This window comes from Callospermophilus lateralis, chromosome 19 (genome assembly GCF_048772815.1).
Source record: "Callospermophilus lateralis isolate mCalLat2 chromosome 19, mCalLat2.hap1, whole genome shotgun sequence".
NCBI classification, from domain to species: domain Eukaryota; kingdom Metazoa; phylum Chordata; class Mammalia; order Rodentia; family Sciuridae; genus Callospermophilus; species Callospermophilus lateralis.
Genome location: NC_135323.1, coordinates 14171076 through 14190204, shown reverse-complemented (window position 1 = coordinate 14190204; position 19129 = coordinate 14171076). Strand labels below are relative to the sequence as shown.

Sequence of the window (19129 nt, the reverse complement as noted above, 5' to 3'; positions counted from 1 at the left end):
CCTACCCCACGAGGGGCTGGAGACATCCCTCTCATTCTTTGTCGCCCCCCCAAACCGTCCTCAGGGTCTTGATTTAAACATGATTTTGTTATTTGATTCTAGGAAGACCAGATGATATCAGAATCATGGGGCGTGGGGACTGGCTCCTCCACGGTCACCCAGGCTGTGATCAGGGATGAAGCCAAGGGGTGGATGAAGTGTCTCACACTGCGACTGGCTCATGGCAAGTGCCAGAATTTATTTCATGGACTTATTTCCCAATTGCTTTCCCTTGCTGGTGAGTCGTTCCATGACATTTCAATTTCCTTCTCCTGCTACCCTCTCACTTCCCCCTCTCATCCCTTTTCTCTTTCTTCTTTCAGCATCTAACAAGGCAATACTAATAACCAAGGAAAAAAACCCGAAAATCCTCACAGGGAGACTGAAGCCCCCGAGGGAAGGGAAAGGGGAGAGGACCTTCTTAAAACGATCAGCCAAAATAAACATTTTATCTTTATAAGTTGATTTTTCTCAGGTACTTTGTTATAGTAATGGAAAGCTACACAGACACTGGTACTGAAAAACGGGGTTGTTGTAACACCCCAGTGAGTGACCCCGGTGGTGGTGGGGGTCTCACTGGGCCCGGGCTTGCTCAGACGTCTTCCACTCTCTGGCTCGAAGCTTTGCTCGTTCAATTTTCCCTGAGATGGTCTTGGGCAGGTCCAGGACAAACTCCAGCTGTGGGGGAAAAAGAGACCCGGGTGGGTCAGGACACAGAGGGGCTGGATTTTTCAGAGGAGTTTCTGTAACGGGGAATCCTGAGGCTGGAGGCTCCGGGAGGCTGGAGGCTCCGGGTGAGTGAGGACAGAACCTGGGAAATTTCCAGAAAAATCTCTATGTGCAACAGGAAGTTTCAGAAAGTGCCATGGGCAAGGAGAGGGTGGCTAGAACAGGGCAGAAAAGTCTAGAACTCTGGTCTCCAACCAACTGTCAGTCAGAGGAGAAGCAAGAGAAGGAACTGGGTTTGGCACAGAGGCCAGCGCTCAGAGATGTCAGCTGTTACTAATCTGGACGAGGAAGAGCAGATGGCTGAAGTCAGAACACCTGTTTTGTTTTGTTTTTTGTTGTTGTTTGTTTTTGTTTTTAGAACCAGGGATTGAATCCAGGGGTGCTTAGCCCCCAAGCCACATCCCCAGCCATTCCCAAATATTTTATTAGAAACAGGGTCTCGCTGAGTTGCTCAGGGCCTCGCTAAGTTGCTGAGGCTGGGTTTGAACTCGAAATCCTCCTGCCTCAGCCTCCTGAGCTGCTGGGATTAAAGGCGTGCACCACCGCACTCGGCCAACACCTGGTTTTTCATTTAATTTCTCACATGGTTTCCTACTGATCTGCTTTTCTCCAATTTCACTATCTTCACCTGTTAAAGGCAACGTTGGAAGGTGAGAACCCTCCATGTCTGATATCCCTGCGTACTAAGATACAGATGAAGATAAAGCACAGAGACTTCCAGTTTTAGGGCTCAGCTGACCACGGCCCTGGTCTGGGGGTCAGACGTTTCAAAGCTCAATGAAAATAATGACCACAGGCATCCCGACAGAGAGAGAGTATCTTGGCAGTGGATGTGAGATTTCTTCCACAGGCAGCACCGACTGAGGAGAAAGGAGTTTGTTCAGACCCCAGGGTCAGAGGTCAGAAACGAAGGCTTGGGGCAAAATCCAGTCCTGTCCTGTCCCTAAATAAAACACAGCCACACCTACTCCTCCAGTCCCTCCTTATCCACGATTTGGATTTCCACGGATTCGGTTACCTGTGGTCAACCGTGATCCGAAAAGATCAAATGGAAAATTCTGGAAATCAACCATTCATGCATTTAAATAGTCTTTGTTTCAGTAAATTGTTATAATTGATTTATTATTGTTATGGTTAAATTTCTTATTGTGCCCGAATTTTAAGTTTTTCTTTATGATAAGTAGATATGTATAGGAAAAAAAAACCCGTAGTCTACCTGTCGGGTTGGTGCTACCTGGTTTCTTAGAGCCCATCCCCTGCAGATGAGGGGGCAGAACTGTCCTGTCTGAGGTCACTTTGGTATTCAGAGGCAAAGTCAGGAGCTTCAACAAAGACAATGCGGCCTAAACTATGGACCCTTGGGCCCCCGAGGGGTAGACAGAGACGGGAAGTAAGTCAGAGCGGACATGTGGGTTGATGCTAGGTAGCACTGTCTTTGGCACGGCTGGTCAAGAAAACCTGCTGCCTTGGGAATTCTAGAGGAAAGACGGAGGGAAGGGCTCCATGGGGTGGGGGAGGACACTTAAGTAATATGCTGCAAACTGTGGGATAGGGCCCTTCTACTAGATCTTCCAGAACATTCTATTACAGTTCAGAATTCATAACTACGTTTGGTGTGTTTTGGTTTCTAGCCTCCTTTAAAAGTACTGGGTGTGGTGGTGGCCCATGCCTGGAATCCCAGGGACTTGGGAGGCTGAAACAGGAGGATAGCAAGTTTGAGGCCAGCCTCGGCAACGTAGCCAGGGCCTAAGCAACTTAGGAAGACCCTGTCTCAAAAAATAAACAAAACAGAACCACAACAACAAAAGGGCTGGGGGATGTAGCTCAGTGGTAAAATATCCCTGCCCCCTGCCCCCTGCCCCCTGCAAACAAAAAAATAACCCGACTCAGGAAATGCTTCTTAGGCGCCAGTCATTCTTCCAAGTGCTTAATGTCCTATAGAGGTTGACTCATCCCGACAACCTGTGGCGGATAACCATCAGCCCCATTTTAAATGTAAGTGAACGGAGAGGTCACGGGGCAAGTAGGGGGAGCTGGAATTTGGACCCAAGGCCTGTTCCTGAGACCGAGAGGCTGCCTCGCTCTGAGCTGAGGTGGAGACCCCGCAGGGGGGGTCTGATGGGCAGCGAGGTCCCCTTCGGGGATGAAGGACTTACCGCCGCTGCGGCCCCCTTGGAGGACGGTCCCAGCTAAGGACAGCTGTCCTGCCCAGGCTCAGGGGCAGCCTGCACCCAGCCCTGATCTGCAGGGGTCTGTAAAGTGATGGGGCCTGACCCCGGATCATTCTGAAAGCTCGTCCTAACCTCAGGCCCTCCGGTGGGGCTGGCCGGGGTCCTCCCGAGACGGGATCCCAGAGCAGCCCCGGGGTCTGCTTCTCAGGAAACCCCCATGTCAAGGAGCGTGTGCTGAGGAGGTGGGCATCGGGTCACCTTCTGCTCCAGATTCAAAAAACCTTTGTTTCCTTTCCCTGGAACCAGCCCTTACCTCGTACCCAAACCCGCGAACCGGCTTCTCTTGCCACGCTGACATCGGTACCCCAGTTCCCTCCCCAGAGATCAGCCGGAGACGGGTACAGGACATCTTACCCTCGGGGGACCACATGACCCAGAGCTGGCCGATCAGAGGATCCATCGCCTGGTTCCAGGACCCAGTTCTCCTACAAGCGTCAGCCCTGGGCCTCCGCTGGGGCCTGTGGGGACATCCCTGCTCTCTTCCCCCTGGGGTTTGCTAAGCTGCTAAGAATGGGTGTGTCTTTGGAGCTTCTTGGAGCCACAAAGGGAGAAGGAGTCAAGAAATGAGGCTAATAGAGAAGGAGGGTCGAGGTGTGCGAGAGACAGCCCTGACCGCCTTGCCCGGACGCCGGGGATCAGCCGGGATGGGACACCCTCTCCTGGACCGTCCTCTCGCGTGAGCCAGGAATGAAAACTCAACTCTCTGCCACCAGCTGAGAGTTGTAGAGCCCCGGATGTCCCAGCAAGACCCCCGGCAGGGACGGTGGGGGACAGGCCGGGGGTGGCTGGCACGTTTGCATGAGAACGTCTGACATATTTTTTCCCATCGGGAGCTGGTCAAAGCCTGAGTCTGGTTTCCAGCCCTCAGCTGATGGTTGCTGGGTTCTCTTGGGCGGCTTTCCTGGTCACAACCAGGGAGGGATTTTGGACCGAGAGGCCTCGTTCTCGGCCTCCTTCCCCGGGAGTGGGAAGGCTCACCTTCCTCGGGTACTTGTACGGGGCCGTCACCGACTTCACGTGCTGCTGCAGCTCCTGGGTGAGCTGGTCCCGGTCCTGGGACCGGAACTCGGGGGCCAGGACCACAAATGCCTTCACCACCTACGGCCAGGAGACAGAGAAGGGCGTAGGGCCCGTCGTCCCCTGGGATCCTGCCAGGCCCCGCAGCCGCCACCTGGGTGGCCCCTCAATGGCACCTCCCCATATTTGGCAGGGTCCTTCTTTATTCTCAGAGTCCCACCGGGAACCACTGGCTCCAAATCCTCCTCTGTTCTCTTGGTCAGGAATCAGGTTCTGATTCAAATGCCAAACAGCAGGAGGAAATTCCTTGTCTTCCCACATTAAGAGTCTGCCTAGGAGGACCTTGTCCCAGCACTTTACAAATATCAACATACACAGTCCTCGCAGCAGCCCCTCATCTTACAGAGGAGCTAGCTGAAGAACAGAGAGGCTAAGTAGCTTGCCCAAGGTCACACAGCCAAGGTGCGGGCCTAGGCTGTGCACACCCCATCACCTCTCCTCGGTCGGGATCTGGACTGCTGATTACAGCCGACTCAACCACCGCGGGGTGCTCCAGCAGGGCGTTCTCCACCTCGGAGGGCCCAATCCGGTACCTGCGGAAGGACCAGTCCTTCAGTGAACACTGGACTCAGCCTCGAGGTCATCCACAAAGTACAGAACCCGCCAGAACAAAGGTCCAGAATGCCCTTCCCAGCCCAGAAGCCAAGCTCACCCGCCGGAATTAATGATATCGTCTGCCCGCCCCACGAACTGGAAATACCCATCTTCATCCTTGATTCCTCGGTCCCCCAGAAGCCAAAAGTCCCCGCGAATATTGGCTGCGGTCTTCTGGAGATTGTCCTGGGGACCACAAAAAGCAAGTCGTTGTACCTGCCAAGTCTAAGTCCCTGTCCCGGGGCTACCATGAGCAGATGTGCCGGTTGAGCAGTTGGCAACCTGAACAACTACTCAGGGTGGACCTGCCTTGAACCCACCCACCCTGGATCCCTGATCCAACTGAATTTTCCTCCTTTATTTCAGTTCATCCAGCTAGGGTCTCTCACTTATTTCCCTGGGTCTGGTCTGATGGATAATACTGATGCACTCTTCCATCTGTACACTAGGGGATTTCTCCCCCTTGATTTCAGCCTCCCTTCCGGACAGCCTCAACTCTGCTCACTCCCTGACACTGTCCTAGAGTTTCTGGTCGATTCTGTCCTTTTCCTGGTTCCCTCCAATGTGCGGGGCCCCTCTAGGCAGCTGAGGCTCCGGCTTCCTCTGGTCCATGCACCTCCCTGTCTTGCTCAGCTGGGGGCAGGGTGTGGGCTTCAAATTGGGTGTTCAGTTACTGGGTTAGACAGTCTCACAGAGGAGCCTTAGCCTGGGGAATGTAAGGGCACTGAAGAGTCAGAGGGGTCAAGAGGATTGTCTGAGGCTCAACAGCCCTTCTAGGTGATAGAGCTGAGACCCGAAGCCAGATTTCTGCACTACTAGCTTAGCTTCCTTCCTCATGTCACAGGGAAACCGAGTCAGGGGAGCCCAGGGCCTTGCCCGAGATCACCCAGTGAACGGGGAAGCAGGGTCCTGAATTCAGCAAGCTGGATCCAGAGCGCCCGTGGGGTGTCCAGGAGGATTGAAGGACGAATGTAGGTGACGTGCTTTAGGACAGCGCTTACCTTGTCGTACCAGCTCAATCAAAGGGGGCACTTGTTAATCAACCAGCCTGGGGGCCAGGGTGCGCGTGCAGAGTCCTCCCTGCCTGCTTCCCAGTAGCCCAGGCGTAAGTGACTCTGGTAATCTCTGGCGTCACCGTCCTCAGCAGGTGAGCCGCCTGGACTCAACGACCCTCTCTACCTGCACCTTCCGGGGCCTGAGGCTCGGAAGGTGCAGGTAGGCTCGGAAGGTGAGGCTCTCCAAGCTTCGGACCTCCGGAAGGTGCGGGGGCAGGGTGCAGGGCAGGCCTGAGACCCAGAACTCAGAGGCCGGCTGAGGTTTTGGGGGAGAAGGGGCAGCCCTTCCGCTTGGCGGAGCACCCGTCTTTGGACACTGGCATCTTGCCGATGCCTCTTGAGAGGTTCATAACTGGAGGTCCCCTTTGTCCCCTGGTGCCCCGCATTCCCACTGGAGAGAGGAGGACGGGGACCGGTCCTTACCACATAGCCCAGGAAGATGCCTATGGGCTTGGTGGGCCTCACCCTGATGGCCATGTCTCCCTCTTGACCGGGAGGCAGCACGTGGCCCTCCTCATCGATGACCTGGAGGAGGAAGCCCATTGGAAGGAGGTGACCCGTGTGGCCGCGTGAGTAGGTCAGACAGAGACCTGCTCTGGAGGAGTCTGTAGAGGCCCAGGGACATAAAAAATCTCCCATGGTGTGTGAGGCCACCTTGGAAATGGACAAAGAGAGTCTCAAATTCCCCCCTCCGCTGCCTTAGTAGTAGTTGACTCTCAGAGCGCTAGGCCTGGAGGTTTCCTGTGTAACGCACACGGACAGCCCAGGTCAGGGCTTTTGTCCAGATGAAACCGGACACTGAGAAAGCAGCTCAGTCAGTGGTTCTCATGGAGAGTGGGGCGACGGGCAAGGACACAGGATTCTGAACAGAGTATTAATAGCTGCACTTTAGAGGCACACGGCGGGGCACTACCCACGGGTCCACAAACGCGAATTCTAGCTCTTGCAGTTCAGCCCCAAGAAATAAAGAAGGGAAGGGGGCCAAACTTTAGCTACCACCCACTCAGTAAGGTCTCGGTTTGACTAGTCAAAATCTGGGTATCACCCTTTGGGCTGACCGATGACCTATCTATTACTGAGTTATTAAAATTCATGATGTACATTGGCACCCATTCACCTAGAGAGATGGTTACACACAGTCGGGCGCGGTGGCTCACGCCTGTAACTCAGCAGCTCAGGAGGCTGAGGCAGGAGGATTGCAAGTTCAAAGCCAGCCTCAGCCACTTAGCGAGGCCCTAAGCAACTTAGCAAGAACCCGTCTCTAAATAAGATATAAAAAGGGCTGGGGTCGGGGCTTAGTGGTTAAATGCCTGGGTTCAATCCCTGCCACCAAAAGCGAAACAAAAAACCCCCAAATCAAACCAATAAAAATTCACCCTTATTTCTGTTTTTAGAACACATGTACTTATCTAGCCAATTTGTTAGCTGCACCAAGCTGTTCTCTGTGTATGGTAGGAAGATAAATCTACCTTCCCTTCTTCTCCCTCCCTGTCTTCCTCCCTCCCTCCTCCCCTCTTCGCCTCCGGCTCCATATTATTTTAATATCTTTTATTCTCAATTATTTTTGACTCAATGAAAAATCTAATAAATAAACGACTTAATAGGTTTATGCTTTCTGTGTCTCCCTCCTCAGCGGCCCCAGCAGACCTGCACGTCGTAATGGGGTAAGGCCGTCCCCAGGCGACCCGGCTTGATTTTCATGGTCTTGGAAACTCTGCAGGTGAGTCCCTGTGAAGAGCAACAGACTCAGGAGCAGCCCCCAGGAGCACAGAAAAAGAAAGAGGCCGGGGAGAGAGAGAGAGAGCGATTCCGCCACCTGTTCCTGGCGCCCGCCCTTCCCATCCCCCAACTCTCTCTCCCCTTTCTTGGAACCTCAATCCTGCTCAGAAAGCAGCCTCCCCGGTGGTGACCTCCCAGGCAAGAGAAACTAACAACCACATCATAAAAATATCCGATGGGCCAGGCATCCCAGCGGCTCGGGAGGCTGAGGCAGGAGGATCGCGAGTTCAAAGCCGGCCTCAGCGACTTAGCCAGGCCCTCGGCAACTTATGAAGTTACCAACCTGCGGTCTGAGCAGGCCTAAAAGATGCTTGTTGGATGACTTCCTATGATAGGACCGGTTCTGCTTGAACCCTGAGAGGGGGCCCTTACAATGGAGGTGCCCATGTCCCCAAAGCTTTCCCTATAGGGCCCTCCCAGGGTGGCTGGAAGCTCTGGCCAGGCTGCTCCTCACAAGAGCTTGCTAAGTTCTTCCTGATTGTCCTACATCCCAATCCCAGCTCTGCCACGGCCCCCCTGCAGGAGGAGAAAGAATTCCAAGAAGATCTCCCAGCAGGGGAGGTTGGGCCTTCCTGGTGGCTTCTCCCAGCCCCTCACTCAGACAGAAGCAGCTTGCCACAGTGCCTGACAGGTTGAGTTGAAGGAGCCCGAGGCCCTTTCTAGAAGATGGTCGGATGCAGCCACCCAATCTTGAACTTCCCAGCCTCCAGAACCGTAAGCCAGCATGAATCACTTTTTTTTTTTTTTTAAATAAATTACCCAGTCTCAAGGATTCTGTTATAGTAACGGAAAAATGGACTCGGACCCTAGCCCTTCTGTCTAGTTCACCTGCTTTATTTTCTATGTCACCTACTTCACTGTGCTGTTCCATAGCTCTCTCTCTGACCAGCTACCGCGGCATCTATTCATTTATTCTCTCTCTCCCGCACTAGAATGCAATCTCTATGAGAGCAGGCGTTTACCTGTTTTGTTCCCATAGCAGATGCTCAATACATTTTTTTTTTTCAGATAAGTGAATGCTAAAGGGTGGCTAATATGTTTATCATCAAAGCCCACCAGGTGCACCAGCTCACGATTCCCCCGAGAGCGGGTACCGTTTCTGTCTGGCCGTAGAATTCCCAGATGTCCAGCCCTGTCTGGGCCCTCCAGTTCTCCAGAGTGTCCGGAAGCAGGCTCTCCCCTCCAGTAAAGCAGTTCTGTAGGTGTGGGAACTTGTGTCTGAAGAAGAGAGAGAGGTAAAGGTCCCTCAGCCCAGTGGGAACCAAAGTCCCCCTGGACCACCCAGAGCTGGGGTCTGGGTGCTCTGAAGCTCTGGGGCTGGTTTCATGGGACGACCCGTGTTTAGAGGGTCAGGTGGACAGACTTTTGCATGTCCATGTACCTACAGGCTCCTAGCAAGCTCCCCAAAGCCCCATCACCTGGAAAGACCCTGTTGGAGCAACATCCGGTAAACGAGGGGGGCAGCCGCCAGGTTGTTGATGGGGTAGCTGGACAGCACCTGAGGGGAGACAGACAGCTGGACACTCAGCAGGTCACACGCCAAACTTTCCAACATGCACAGAGGTCACCGCCCCGGGGCTTGGAGTCCCAGTGGTCTAGCTGGAAACCTCAGCTTGTTGGTCGTTTCAGACTAAATGAGCCTCACAATTCTCATGCATCAAGACACACAGAAACTGAAAAACTGCCGTCATCGCAAAACCGTCTGGGACCCATTTGGAATACTGGCTGCCTGTTCCTGGCCATTTAAGACTTACCCGAACCAACACACCACTTAGTAGTGTCTAAATCCCCGGGCATCGTGGAAAGATAGCAGCTCAGCTGTGTGACCTTAGTTAAGTCTCTTAACCTTCTGGAACCAGCTTTTTTTGGGGGGGAGGGGTACCGGGATTGAACCCAGGGGCACTCGACCACTGAGCCACATCCCCAGCCCTATTTTGTATTTTATTTAGAGACAGGGTCTCCCTGAGTTGCCTAGTGCCTTGCTTTGACTGAGGCTGGCTTTGAACTCCCGATCCTCCTGCCTCAGCCTCCCGAGCCTCTGGGATTACATGTGTGTGCCACTGTGCCCAGATGGAACCAGCTTTTAAATAAATTATTTCCAACCTATTTTCCTGAAAATCTTTTTGGGGGATAATTGAGTTTTTTTTTTTTTTTTTAAGTGCTTGGAAAAGTTAACAGCATCTGTAGACATTTCAAAAGAAATGTTGCAAAAAAGACCTGGTATTGCCCTGTGCTATCTTGTTTAATTCTCCCACGAACCTCGGGAACTCTGTACCGTCATCCCCATCTTATGGAGGTGAAAACTATGACTCAGGGTTAAGTAAGTTTTCCAAGGTCACAGCCATCAAGTGGGTAGCTCAAGTATCTGCCCCAAGTACTTTTCAACTGTTACGTAATATCAGCTTCAGTCCAGGAGAAGGATTGTCCAGAATTGAAGAGCAGTTTAAGCAAAATGTCTAGGAAAAAAAAAAAAAAATACTAACGCGAGAGCATCACGTGATCAGTTCACTCAGGGGCTCTCGATGAACTAGTGTAAGCTACAAAAATCACCTTACGTTCCTGCCGCGCAGGAAGCTCAACTTGCATTGACCTACTTATTTGCTGAACAGCTTCTCACCTCTCCTTTGTGAATTTGCTCAATTCCACCAACGTATGTTTTCCAAGTGGATTTTATAAAGATACATCTGTTGTCCAGTTTTGCTTTACTTTGTGTTTTGTTTGCAGAATTTAGCAAGAGCCAGTTCAGAATAGAATAATCTGTTTTGGGAAAGTATCGGAAAAGTAATCTGTTGAAGACAGAATGATGGTGTCATTCGAAGAGAATCTCCAGAGATAATCCAGACCACCTCTGACTTTTTGACTTCTGAAGGTGTCCTTTGTCCCTTAGTTTGTTTCTGAAATCCTTGGTGGAAGCCAGATGAATGTCTGGGTTACCCATGAACTGCTACAGAGATCTGCAGGCCCAAGAAGGCAATGATCCAGCTCCCACAGCATAAGCACAGTTCAAATTCATTATAGCATTGCAAGCAAAATGAGGCCACTTTTACTGCTTATGGCCACATGTTAACAAATAGTTATAGTTTGTGGATTTTACTTAATGATCTCCCAATCATGTTCTATAGGGAAAAAAAATCCAATTTGTTCTTCAGAATTCCTCTTAGATAATACCCCCAAAGTAGATCTAATTCAAATGTCCATCCATAAAACATGGAGAAGAAACTTGGGACTGATTCACAGAATGGAATACTATACAGTAGTTTAGAAGAACAAACTTCTGACACATGCAACAGTGTGCACAAATCTCCCAGAGAACAGGTTGAGTGAAAAAAAAAATCTAACTCAAAAGATTACGTGTTGTATGAGTCCACTTATACAAAGTACAAGAAGGGGCCAAATTAATTTGTGGGGGTAGAAGTCAAAAGAATGAGGAACATCTGGGGTGAGGATGTGGTCAGGAAAGGGTGTGTGCGCCTTCTGCACGGATGGAGATGTTTCCTGTCTGGATTTGGTGGTGGTTACCTGGGCGTCTGAGATGAATGGAATGTTCCATATGCATAAGATGGAGCCCCAACCTTTCATGTGATGGTATTTGAAGGTGGGAGGTTATTACATCAGGTAATGAGGGGAGTTCCCCAAAGATGCATTAGTGCTCTTGTAAGAAGAGGAAGAGATTCCCTTTCTCAAGAAGGCACTCATTTGCAAGCCAGAAAGAGGACCCTCACCCAGAAACCAACCATGCTGTTACAATGATCTCGGATTTCCAGCCTCCAGAACCGTGAGAAAAAAAGTGGTGTCTTAGTCACTCTGGGGTAGTTTTATCGTAGCAGCCCAAGTTGACTAAGACACCGTCGAACGTGGGTAAATCATTTTCAAGTTGAACACCTGGGACCACTCGGGTCAGGGACCATTTCTACCTTGCTCACCAAGCCCGCTCACGTGGGCTGGGCTCTAGCAAAAATGATATGAATGGAGATCCACTGCCCTAAATGGGCGCATGCAAACTCTGGGTTCATCCTGACCAATCAATGCAAAGTGGGTCTTCTCTTACCTTCAGAATGGTCTGGGGGTCAAACTTGGGCAAAAGATGGATAAATATGCAAGCTCCCAATGTCCAAGGTTCCAGAACTGAGGTCAAAATGTTCAGGATCCAACCCGGGTCTGATATGGTCCATATGATGTCCGAAGCTCGCATGCCTGTCCAGGTGCTGGGCACAGAGAAAGCACACATCCATCTGGGAGAGAGCACGTTGGGGCGTGTGCAACACAGGGTGTGTGTGCACAGGTGTGTGCGTGTCTGCCCGTATGTTTATAGGAACGTGCGTACATTGTAAGCAGGGAGAGGGCAGGAAAGTTGTTTTTCTGCACAGTCTGTCAAGAGGGATCGGGTATTCTAAATGTGACCCCAGCAGATACGACTGAATAGACACTTGGGTCTTATGTGTTCTCCTTTTATCCTCAGAACTTAGTACAGCGTCACATGTGGTAACCACCCAGGATTAGCGTGCTAACAAGAGTCATCTAAGTAATAGTCTCACAAGGGCCTGGTCCAGTTCAAGTTTGACTGAGCATTATGAACAGGTAACACTAGTTCCCTTTATCTCTTCAGCTCACAGTGAGAGGTATCAACCCTGTCTTAAAGCGAGAATCATTTAGACTGGACAGGAAGACGTCAGAACCACCTCCCTGAGGCTGATGGTCACCACAGTAGGTGCCCTTTCTTGCAGATTAATATTTTCAGCTCCATAGGAAATTAGGCCTATTAGGACCAAAGTTGGAGGGGGGGATGAATATATCACCTATATTTAAATAATGTATCCTTCATTGTTTAAAAATAGCATTTCCCTACAGCTCAGCTATTAAATAATTTGTATAATTAATTACATTTGCTGATACAATGGGCTCGTAAGTAGGACAATAAAGTTTTTACAGGTTTTTTTTCCCTGAAAATATTTTTCCACTCTAACAACTCTATTAACATAATAAAATTCACATAACAGGCCGGATCCCAAAGATGTCAGAAGATTCCTTCTTATAATTGCATGAAGACCTTGCCATAGTGTTTCCTGATTTCACAGATCAGGCTGATGCAGGAATGGAATACATTTCTGAATTATGTGGTCTGGGATCCAAAAATTCTGAGATCTCAGCTCATTTAACTCATCCAACTCCACCTTCCACTTTAATAAATTTGCAAAGCAATTTGCTATTAACAAAAATGTCCTCTTGGAATACAGGTGCCATCAAAGTCAACTGGCAGCACCCCACAAGACAAGACAGAGACTGTTCTGGGAAAAATGCACATGAACTTTACTGCTCAGCGTTTACCCTACTAGCCACCTGGTTCAAAACCTGGAAGAGGTTTTGAGATTTGGAATTACCTGTAATGGAGACATCACCTTGAAGAGCGCTGGATTCCCGGTATGGGAAACCTTGCTTCTTAAGACCCCCTCCCCAGTTGTCTTCCTCAGAAACTCCCAAGAAGGGTCAGATCTACCCTCAGGAAAGCCTATATGTCTGGTCCCTGGCTCTCTGGGAGGGGAGGGGCGTGGCTTACCCAGCGTCCATCTGGGCCTTGATGCCCAGGCTGGAGTGGGAGTGTTCCGCCATCTTGGGAGGGCCACTGGTTCCACTAGTGAAGTAAATGGCAGCTGCTTCTTGGCTTCTGGTCTCCACACAGCGATGAGTGGTGGGTGCCTCTCTGATGGAGACACAAACTGTCACCTTCTCACATCTCGCCTGGACACCAGATGTCACAGTGACTCATTTTGCCCACCAGCTCCCAGGCTGAGGGTAAGCCCCTTGATCCACTTCAGAAGGGGGTGGTCATTGAGTAGTCAGGATCATGGGATTCTGAGTTAGTCAGATTGGGAGTGAAAACCACTCAGGTTTGGCACTTGGTTAACTGCGTCAGTTTGTACTAGTCATTGAACCTCTTCAAGTCTCACTTTCCATACCTGTGAAAGGGGATCAGTACAACTTGTCTCATAGAGTCACTGAGAAAATGACCTCTACCACAAAGGCGGTATTCATTGTGCTTAGTAGAAACTTAATAAATATTAATCTGATTGTGGTGCACAGGAGCGGGGCAGTGGGTGCTCCCAATGCTTTCTTTTTTGGGGGGGTTGGGGATACCAGGGATTGAACTCAGGGGCACTGGACCACTGAGCCCCATCCCCAGCCCTACTTCATATTTTATTTAGAGACAGGGTCTCACTGAGTTGCTCAGTGCCTTACTTTTGCTGAGGCTGGCTTTGAACTTGTGATCTTCATGCCTCAGCCTCCCGAGCCACTGGGATTATAAGCATGTGCCACCGCATCCGGGCCCCAGTGCTTTCTTTCTTTCTTTCTTTCTTTTTTTTCCTCAATGCTTTCTTGATGTCCTCTTTTATTCCTGAAATCCCCTACACATCTCTCAGACATCTCCCCCAGCACCCTGATTTTTGAAGCTGATGTCACTTTATTTCTGACAGTTACCTTAAAGACCATGACATTAGAAAGGAAAATGTCCCTCGTGGAGGGATTTCAGACATGTGTCAGGGAAACACATTCATTGGTGAGTCTTTGGAAGGACCCCTGGAAAGCCTTGCTCAGGGATCAGAGGTGAGAGGGTGCTAGAGACTCAGTACATCGGCCACCTCTTAGACTTGACCTCCCATACTGTTGGCCTCACGCGGGTTTGAGCCACGGTTGCCGTGAGTAACTCTGGATGAGTCTCTGCCTCCTTGGCTTCCGGTGACTCACTTTACGCCCCAGGGATCATCTGTTGCCACTGTGGTTTGGGACTCTGAGCCTGCTCTTCATGTCAGTGTACAGCCAGAATCGTGGGGTTGTTAACGCCCCGGGACAGCCCTGAACCCGTGGGAGTCAGGGGACAGCTCTTACCAGTTCTTTCTTGGAAAATCCTGGAAGTTTCCTGTGTTTTCCTCAGAAGGGCCCCAAACAAAGCTCCACTTAGCCCTTGAAATGACCTTCCTCTTCTCTCCCAAGGCCCCCACTCTGCTTCCTGAGCGCCCCCACCCCAATACAGCACCTGCCTGCGAGTGTTTGGCTCCGTTCCCACTTTCGGTGAGCAGCCAGGCCCAGACGTGCCGAGCGAGACTCACCGCATCAGGGTCCTGAAGTCCAGCCACCCGTCCCGGCTTTTCTCAGACACCAGTAGCTTGATTCTCAGGGAAGGGCAGTCGGATGCCACTGTGTCCACTTCATGGGCCACCTCGTCCCCAGCCACGATGGCCCTGGCCTTGGACGCCTGCAGCCTGTAGAGTATGTCTTTGGACTTCATCTGGACGGTCCCAGGCATGAAGACGAGGCCTGGAGAAGCCAAATGGGTCCGACAGAGCTGGGAGGAAGGGCGGGGACGGTGGCCAGCCGCTGAGGAACGGGGGCCCAGGGGGAGAGCGGGAGGCACACTTCCCGGAGGGCTGCTCTGGGCAGAGGCAGCTGTGTGTCTCTGCCCCGGGAAAGAGGCGGCTGCCCGCCCGCGTGGCCCGTTACCAACCTGCTCGGAAGCAGCCCAGGGTCACCAGCCACCACTCAGGCACTCGGGGCAGCACCACGGCCACACGGTCCCCACGCTGCAGGTGGCAGGCCTCTGAGAGGACGTTGGCGGCCTGCTGGCTGACTTCACTCAGTTCTCTGAAGTCCCACTTGATCTCGTCCCCATCGCCGCTCACCCACCACAGGGCTGGGCCTGGGGGCCTCTTCCCAGCCTGAAGACAGAAGCCTGCGGCTAACTCAGGGTCGGGGACCAGCCCAGAGACAGACCCCCGGTCTTGGGCTCACTATGTCAAGGCCTGGCAAGCTCTCGGGACCCCCACAGGCTCTTCAAAGGTCTTGAAAACCTTCAAGTGTTGCTTTTTTATTTTTTAGTGTTAGATCTGTCAATATTTACCATGTTACAATCCCAAACTGAGAATTCAAAAAATATGTGTTTTTAAGAAGTGACAGTAATAAGCCAAGGGTGGGTTCTGGGAAATGTGTCTTGGCAGCTTCAGGGTCGTGCACACTGTGGGACAAGCTAAGACAACCCAACCTCATGACGTCACTAGACCATTTAATCTTATAGGATCACACCGTGTCATTGGTCTGCCAGGGGCTGAAATGTCATAGGCAGCATATGACAGTACAATTAATACAAGACCGCTTCAAAATGACACTCTTCTGCTTCTTAATTCAGTAGTCACTCCTTATTTAAGTCTTCGCAGTCTGCTGAATGAGTCCCCTGCTGTCCACGACAGTCCAGAAACATGAAATAGAAAGTTCCAGATATAAACCATTCGTGATTTCTAAATTGCAACCTCTTCTGAGCAGCATGATGATATCTCGTCATGATTAGGATTTTTATTTATTCATTTTTAGGTGGCGCTGAGGATCGGACCCAGTGCCTCAGACTTTCGAGGCAAGCGCTCTACCACTGAGCCCCAGCCCCAGCCCCAATGATTAGGATTTTTGAAATAAAAAAGTCAGTATATTTCCCCTCAAAAAAGAAAACAAATAAATAAATAAAACACAAGAAAAAGGAAAGAAAGAAAGAAGTGGCATAATTTTACATTTACTTTTCAATTTATGTTTGTTTTTAATGGATACATAAAATCATAAAAGTTGTGCCTACTGATGGGCACCCGTGATGGCTCGGTACACATGTACACCTTTAAATCAGGGTGAGCCTATCTGTCTCCTTGAACGTCTATCATTTCTCTATGGTGAAAACATCCGAAATCCTTTCTTAATCTCGTAAGATACCCAGTATTTGCTTGTTGTCTCTGGTCACCACTGGGCAGTAGAAAACCAGAACTTCTTACCCCATCTAACTGCAACTTAGTTACTCTGATCAGCCTCTTTCTCTCCCTCTCCTCTCCCTGTTTGAGCTATTTCCAGGTGTATAGTCCAGGGACATTAAGTCCTTTCACCTTGCACAACCATCACCATCTGGAGAAAACTCTCCATTATCTAAAACTGAAACTCTGGACCCTGCAGACAACTACCCCTCATCCCTACTCACTTAGACTCTGTCACCACCCATCTACTTTCTGTCTCTATGACTCTGACTCTTCCAAATCATACACCATTTGTCCTTTTGTAACTGGCTTATTTTACTCAGAATGAGGTCCTCCAGGCTCCTCTTTGTAGCTGCAAGTGTCAGAACTCCCTTCTTTTTTAGGGTCAAATCATATTCCATTGTATGGAGAGTCTGCACTTTTGTATCTATTCATCTTTTAATGGACATTTGAGTTGTCCTGACCTTTTGGCTATTTTGAACAAAGCGACTATGAATCTGGTTGTATGAATATCTCTTTGACCTACTCCTTTGGATTCTTTTGAGTATAAACCCACTGGTACGATGGATGCACTATATGGTGTTTTATTTTGGGGGTCAGGAGTGGGATTGCATTAGATGGTAATTCTATTTTTTTTTTCAGATTTTGAGAAACGACCATACTATTTTCCGTCATAGCGCCACCACTTTACGTTCCCACCAGCAAGGCACAAGTATTCTATTTTCTCCAATATTTATCTTGAAATATTTTTTTCACTCCACAGATCCCCTGAATCTTGTGTCATCTCAGGGGGTTCCCAGGTCATAACTGAAGAGCAAAAGAATAACCACAAATATTTCACAATTCCACGAGAGTGATATGACTTTGGGCTAAGAATGTGTTCTCTCCTGGACAGGAATAAAATATGATCTCAGTGAAGAAATCTTGCCATTGTCTCAACGATAGTTGGGTGTTCTTTTCTGTATGTTGAGTAGTCACTTGAGTTAATTTTTCCGTGAACTGTCTGCTTATATTCTTTGTTCTCTTATTTTGGGGGAAGCCTCTTTTTTTCTTGTTTTATGGGAACTCTTCTATATTGGGGATATTAACTCTTTTTTTTTTTTTCTATCACTTGAATTGAACATTTTCCCCCTGGTTTGGATTAATTTTCATTTTCTTATGGTGTTATTGATAGAAAGGTTCTTTTGATGTTTATGCACAGATTTTTATTAAGACGTTTCTTTTATGGATTCAGAATTGTGAGTTGAGCTGGTCGGGCCTTTCCTCCGTATTCCAAGGAGATATGACTTTTAAAGGAAATCCGAAGATAGACATTTTATTTCAAAGTTTTTCATTTTAAGACGTGGACCTAACTTTTATTTTTTTTCCAGAGCACCTGAACCTAGGTTTCATCCTCAGCCTGGGGGGCCAGGAGTTGTGTCACAGTATGGGAACTTCAGGGCAACGTCACCATGGTGGCCACCTTTGAGAGCGCCCTTGTTTAAAGCCCATCCTGGCAGATCTACGCCTTTGCCTGTCCTACCTTGGGTGGACTCCTCCGTCCCCAGTCATGTGCGCGAGGCTTCAGGTGAAGGGGCACCAGCACCAACTGGGTTGGCATTCTAGGGGCTCAGGAGAACTCAGAAAACGTACACCACTCTCACTCTCTTTGCTGTCTCAGGAGGGAGCCCTTTCGAAATCTCTGTCTGGTGGACATCCTTCCTTGCACGTCCCTGATGACAGACGTGTGACCCAGCTTTCGAGAAGACCTGGCTCAGATTTGCTCTTCCAAACCCAAACCCATTTCTTCTGTGACCCCAGCCCACTTGCTCTTGGTTTGCTCTTGGGGGTCAAAACAGAGCCTGCGCCATCTTCCAGGGGTTACCGGATGGCGTCATTCTGTGCCAGGCTCCCGGTGCCTTTCTGTCTGCCAGACCCAGACCTGTCTCATTTTCCCACTGTAGGCGATGAGCATCCTGTTCATAGCTCTTTACCGGGACTGATACGTAAGCATTCCGTAAATATTTATCGAGTGGATGGAAGAATCAATGAAGCCAGCCAAACCGCCCCCCAGTGCCTCTTCTCTCTCTCTTACCTTTTCCATACCAGCAAAGTTAAACTTCTCTGGCACATCTTGGTGGCCCCACGGTATGGACGACAGTCGCCTGACGGTACCGTGGAGAGTGCACCTGGACATCTCAGGACTCCAAAGGGTATAAAGTCTCTGAAGTTTTTGCAGCCAATGCATGTTTGGATCTGTGAAGGAAAGGAGAGGCAGGGCTGAGCCTTTCCTTAGAAGATTGCTCTATGAATCATCATCTCAACCTCACCGGGCTCTCTCCAGGAGTTGACTTGTGGTAGTCATGAGTGGGGTTGGCTCTCAGAATCTGTTTCAGCGTCCTTCTAATATGCCTCATTCTCTGAGGGCACCTGTTCAATATTTCCGACCATTCTGTGACATCCAATTTCATATAATGAGTCCCTTTGTGCTTAAAATACAGGGAGTAGTAGATTGTATTATTGTTCCTGGCAATTTGATTCCTGTAGTGAGACTATATCTATATCTGTATCTATGTCTATCTGTCTGTCTCTCTCTCTCTCTCTCCCTCTCTCTCTCTCTCTCTCTCTCTCTCTCCCCCTCTCCTTCTCTCTCCTTCTCTCTCCCTCTCTCTCTCTCTCTCTCTCTCTCTCCCTCTCTCTCTCTCTCTCTCTCTCTCTCCCCCTCTCTCCTTCTCTCTCCTTCTCTCTCTCTCTCTCTCTCTCTCTCCCTCTCTCTCTCTCTCTCTCTCCTTCTCTCTCTCTCTCTCTCTCTCCCTCTCTCTCTCTCTCTCCCCCTCTCTCCTTCTCTCTCCTTCTCTCTCTCTCTCTC

At 49.9% G+C, this 19129-nt stretch overlaps 1 protein-coding gene across 1 annotated transcript; it reads right to left on the bottom strand.

The window, feature by feature from the left end:
- Positions 1–612: 612 nt before the first annotated feature.
- On the bottom strand, positions 613–18508 carry LOC143384859 (acyl-coenzyme A synthetase ACSM2B, mitochondrial-like). The gene is made up of 13 exons (XM_076840034.2): positions 18356–18508; positions 15003–15213; positions 14608–14815; positions 13059–13202; positions 11553–11709; positions 8923–9002; positions 8599–8722; positions 7373–7453; positions 6149–6250; positions 4729–4856; positions 4510–4609; positions 3978–4097; positions 613–717 (listed from the first exon to the last, which is right to left on the bottom strand). The coding sequence occupies exons 1-13, from the start codon at positions 18506–18508 to the stop codon at positions 613–615; spliced, it is 1713 nt and encodes a 570-aa protein (XP_076696149.2).
- Positions 18509–19129: the final 621 nt, after the last annotated feature.

Coding starts and splice junctions, on each gene's coding strand:
- LOC143384859 (XM_076840034.2), bottom strand. CDS start 18,508: ATGCATTGGCTGCAAAAACTTCAGAGACTTTATACCCTTTGGAGTCCT. Junction 15,214..18,355: donor ACTTTGCTGGTATGGAAAAG/GTAAGAGAGAGA, acceptor TTCTGTCTTCAG/GCTGGGAAGAGGCCCCCAGG. Junction 4,610..4,728: donor GATATCATTAATTCCGGCGG/GTGAGCTTGGCT, acceptor GTCCTTCCGCAG/GTACCGGATTGGGCCCTCCG.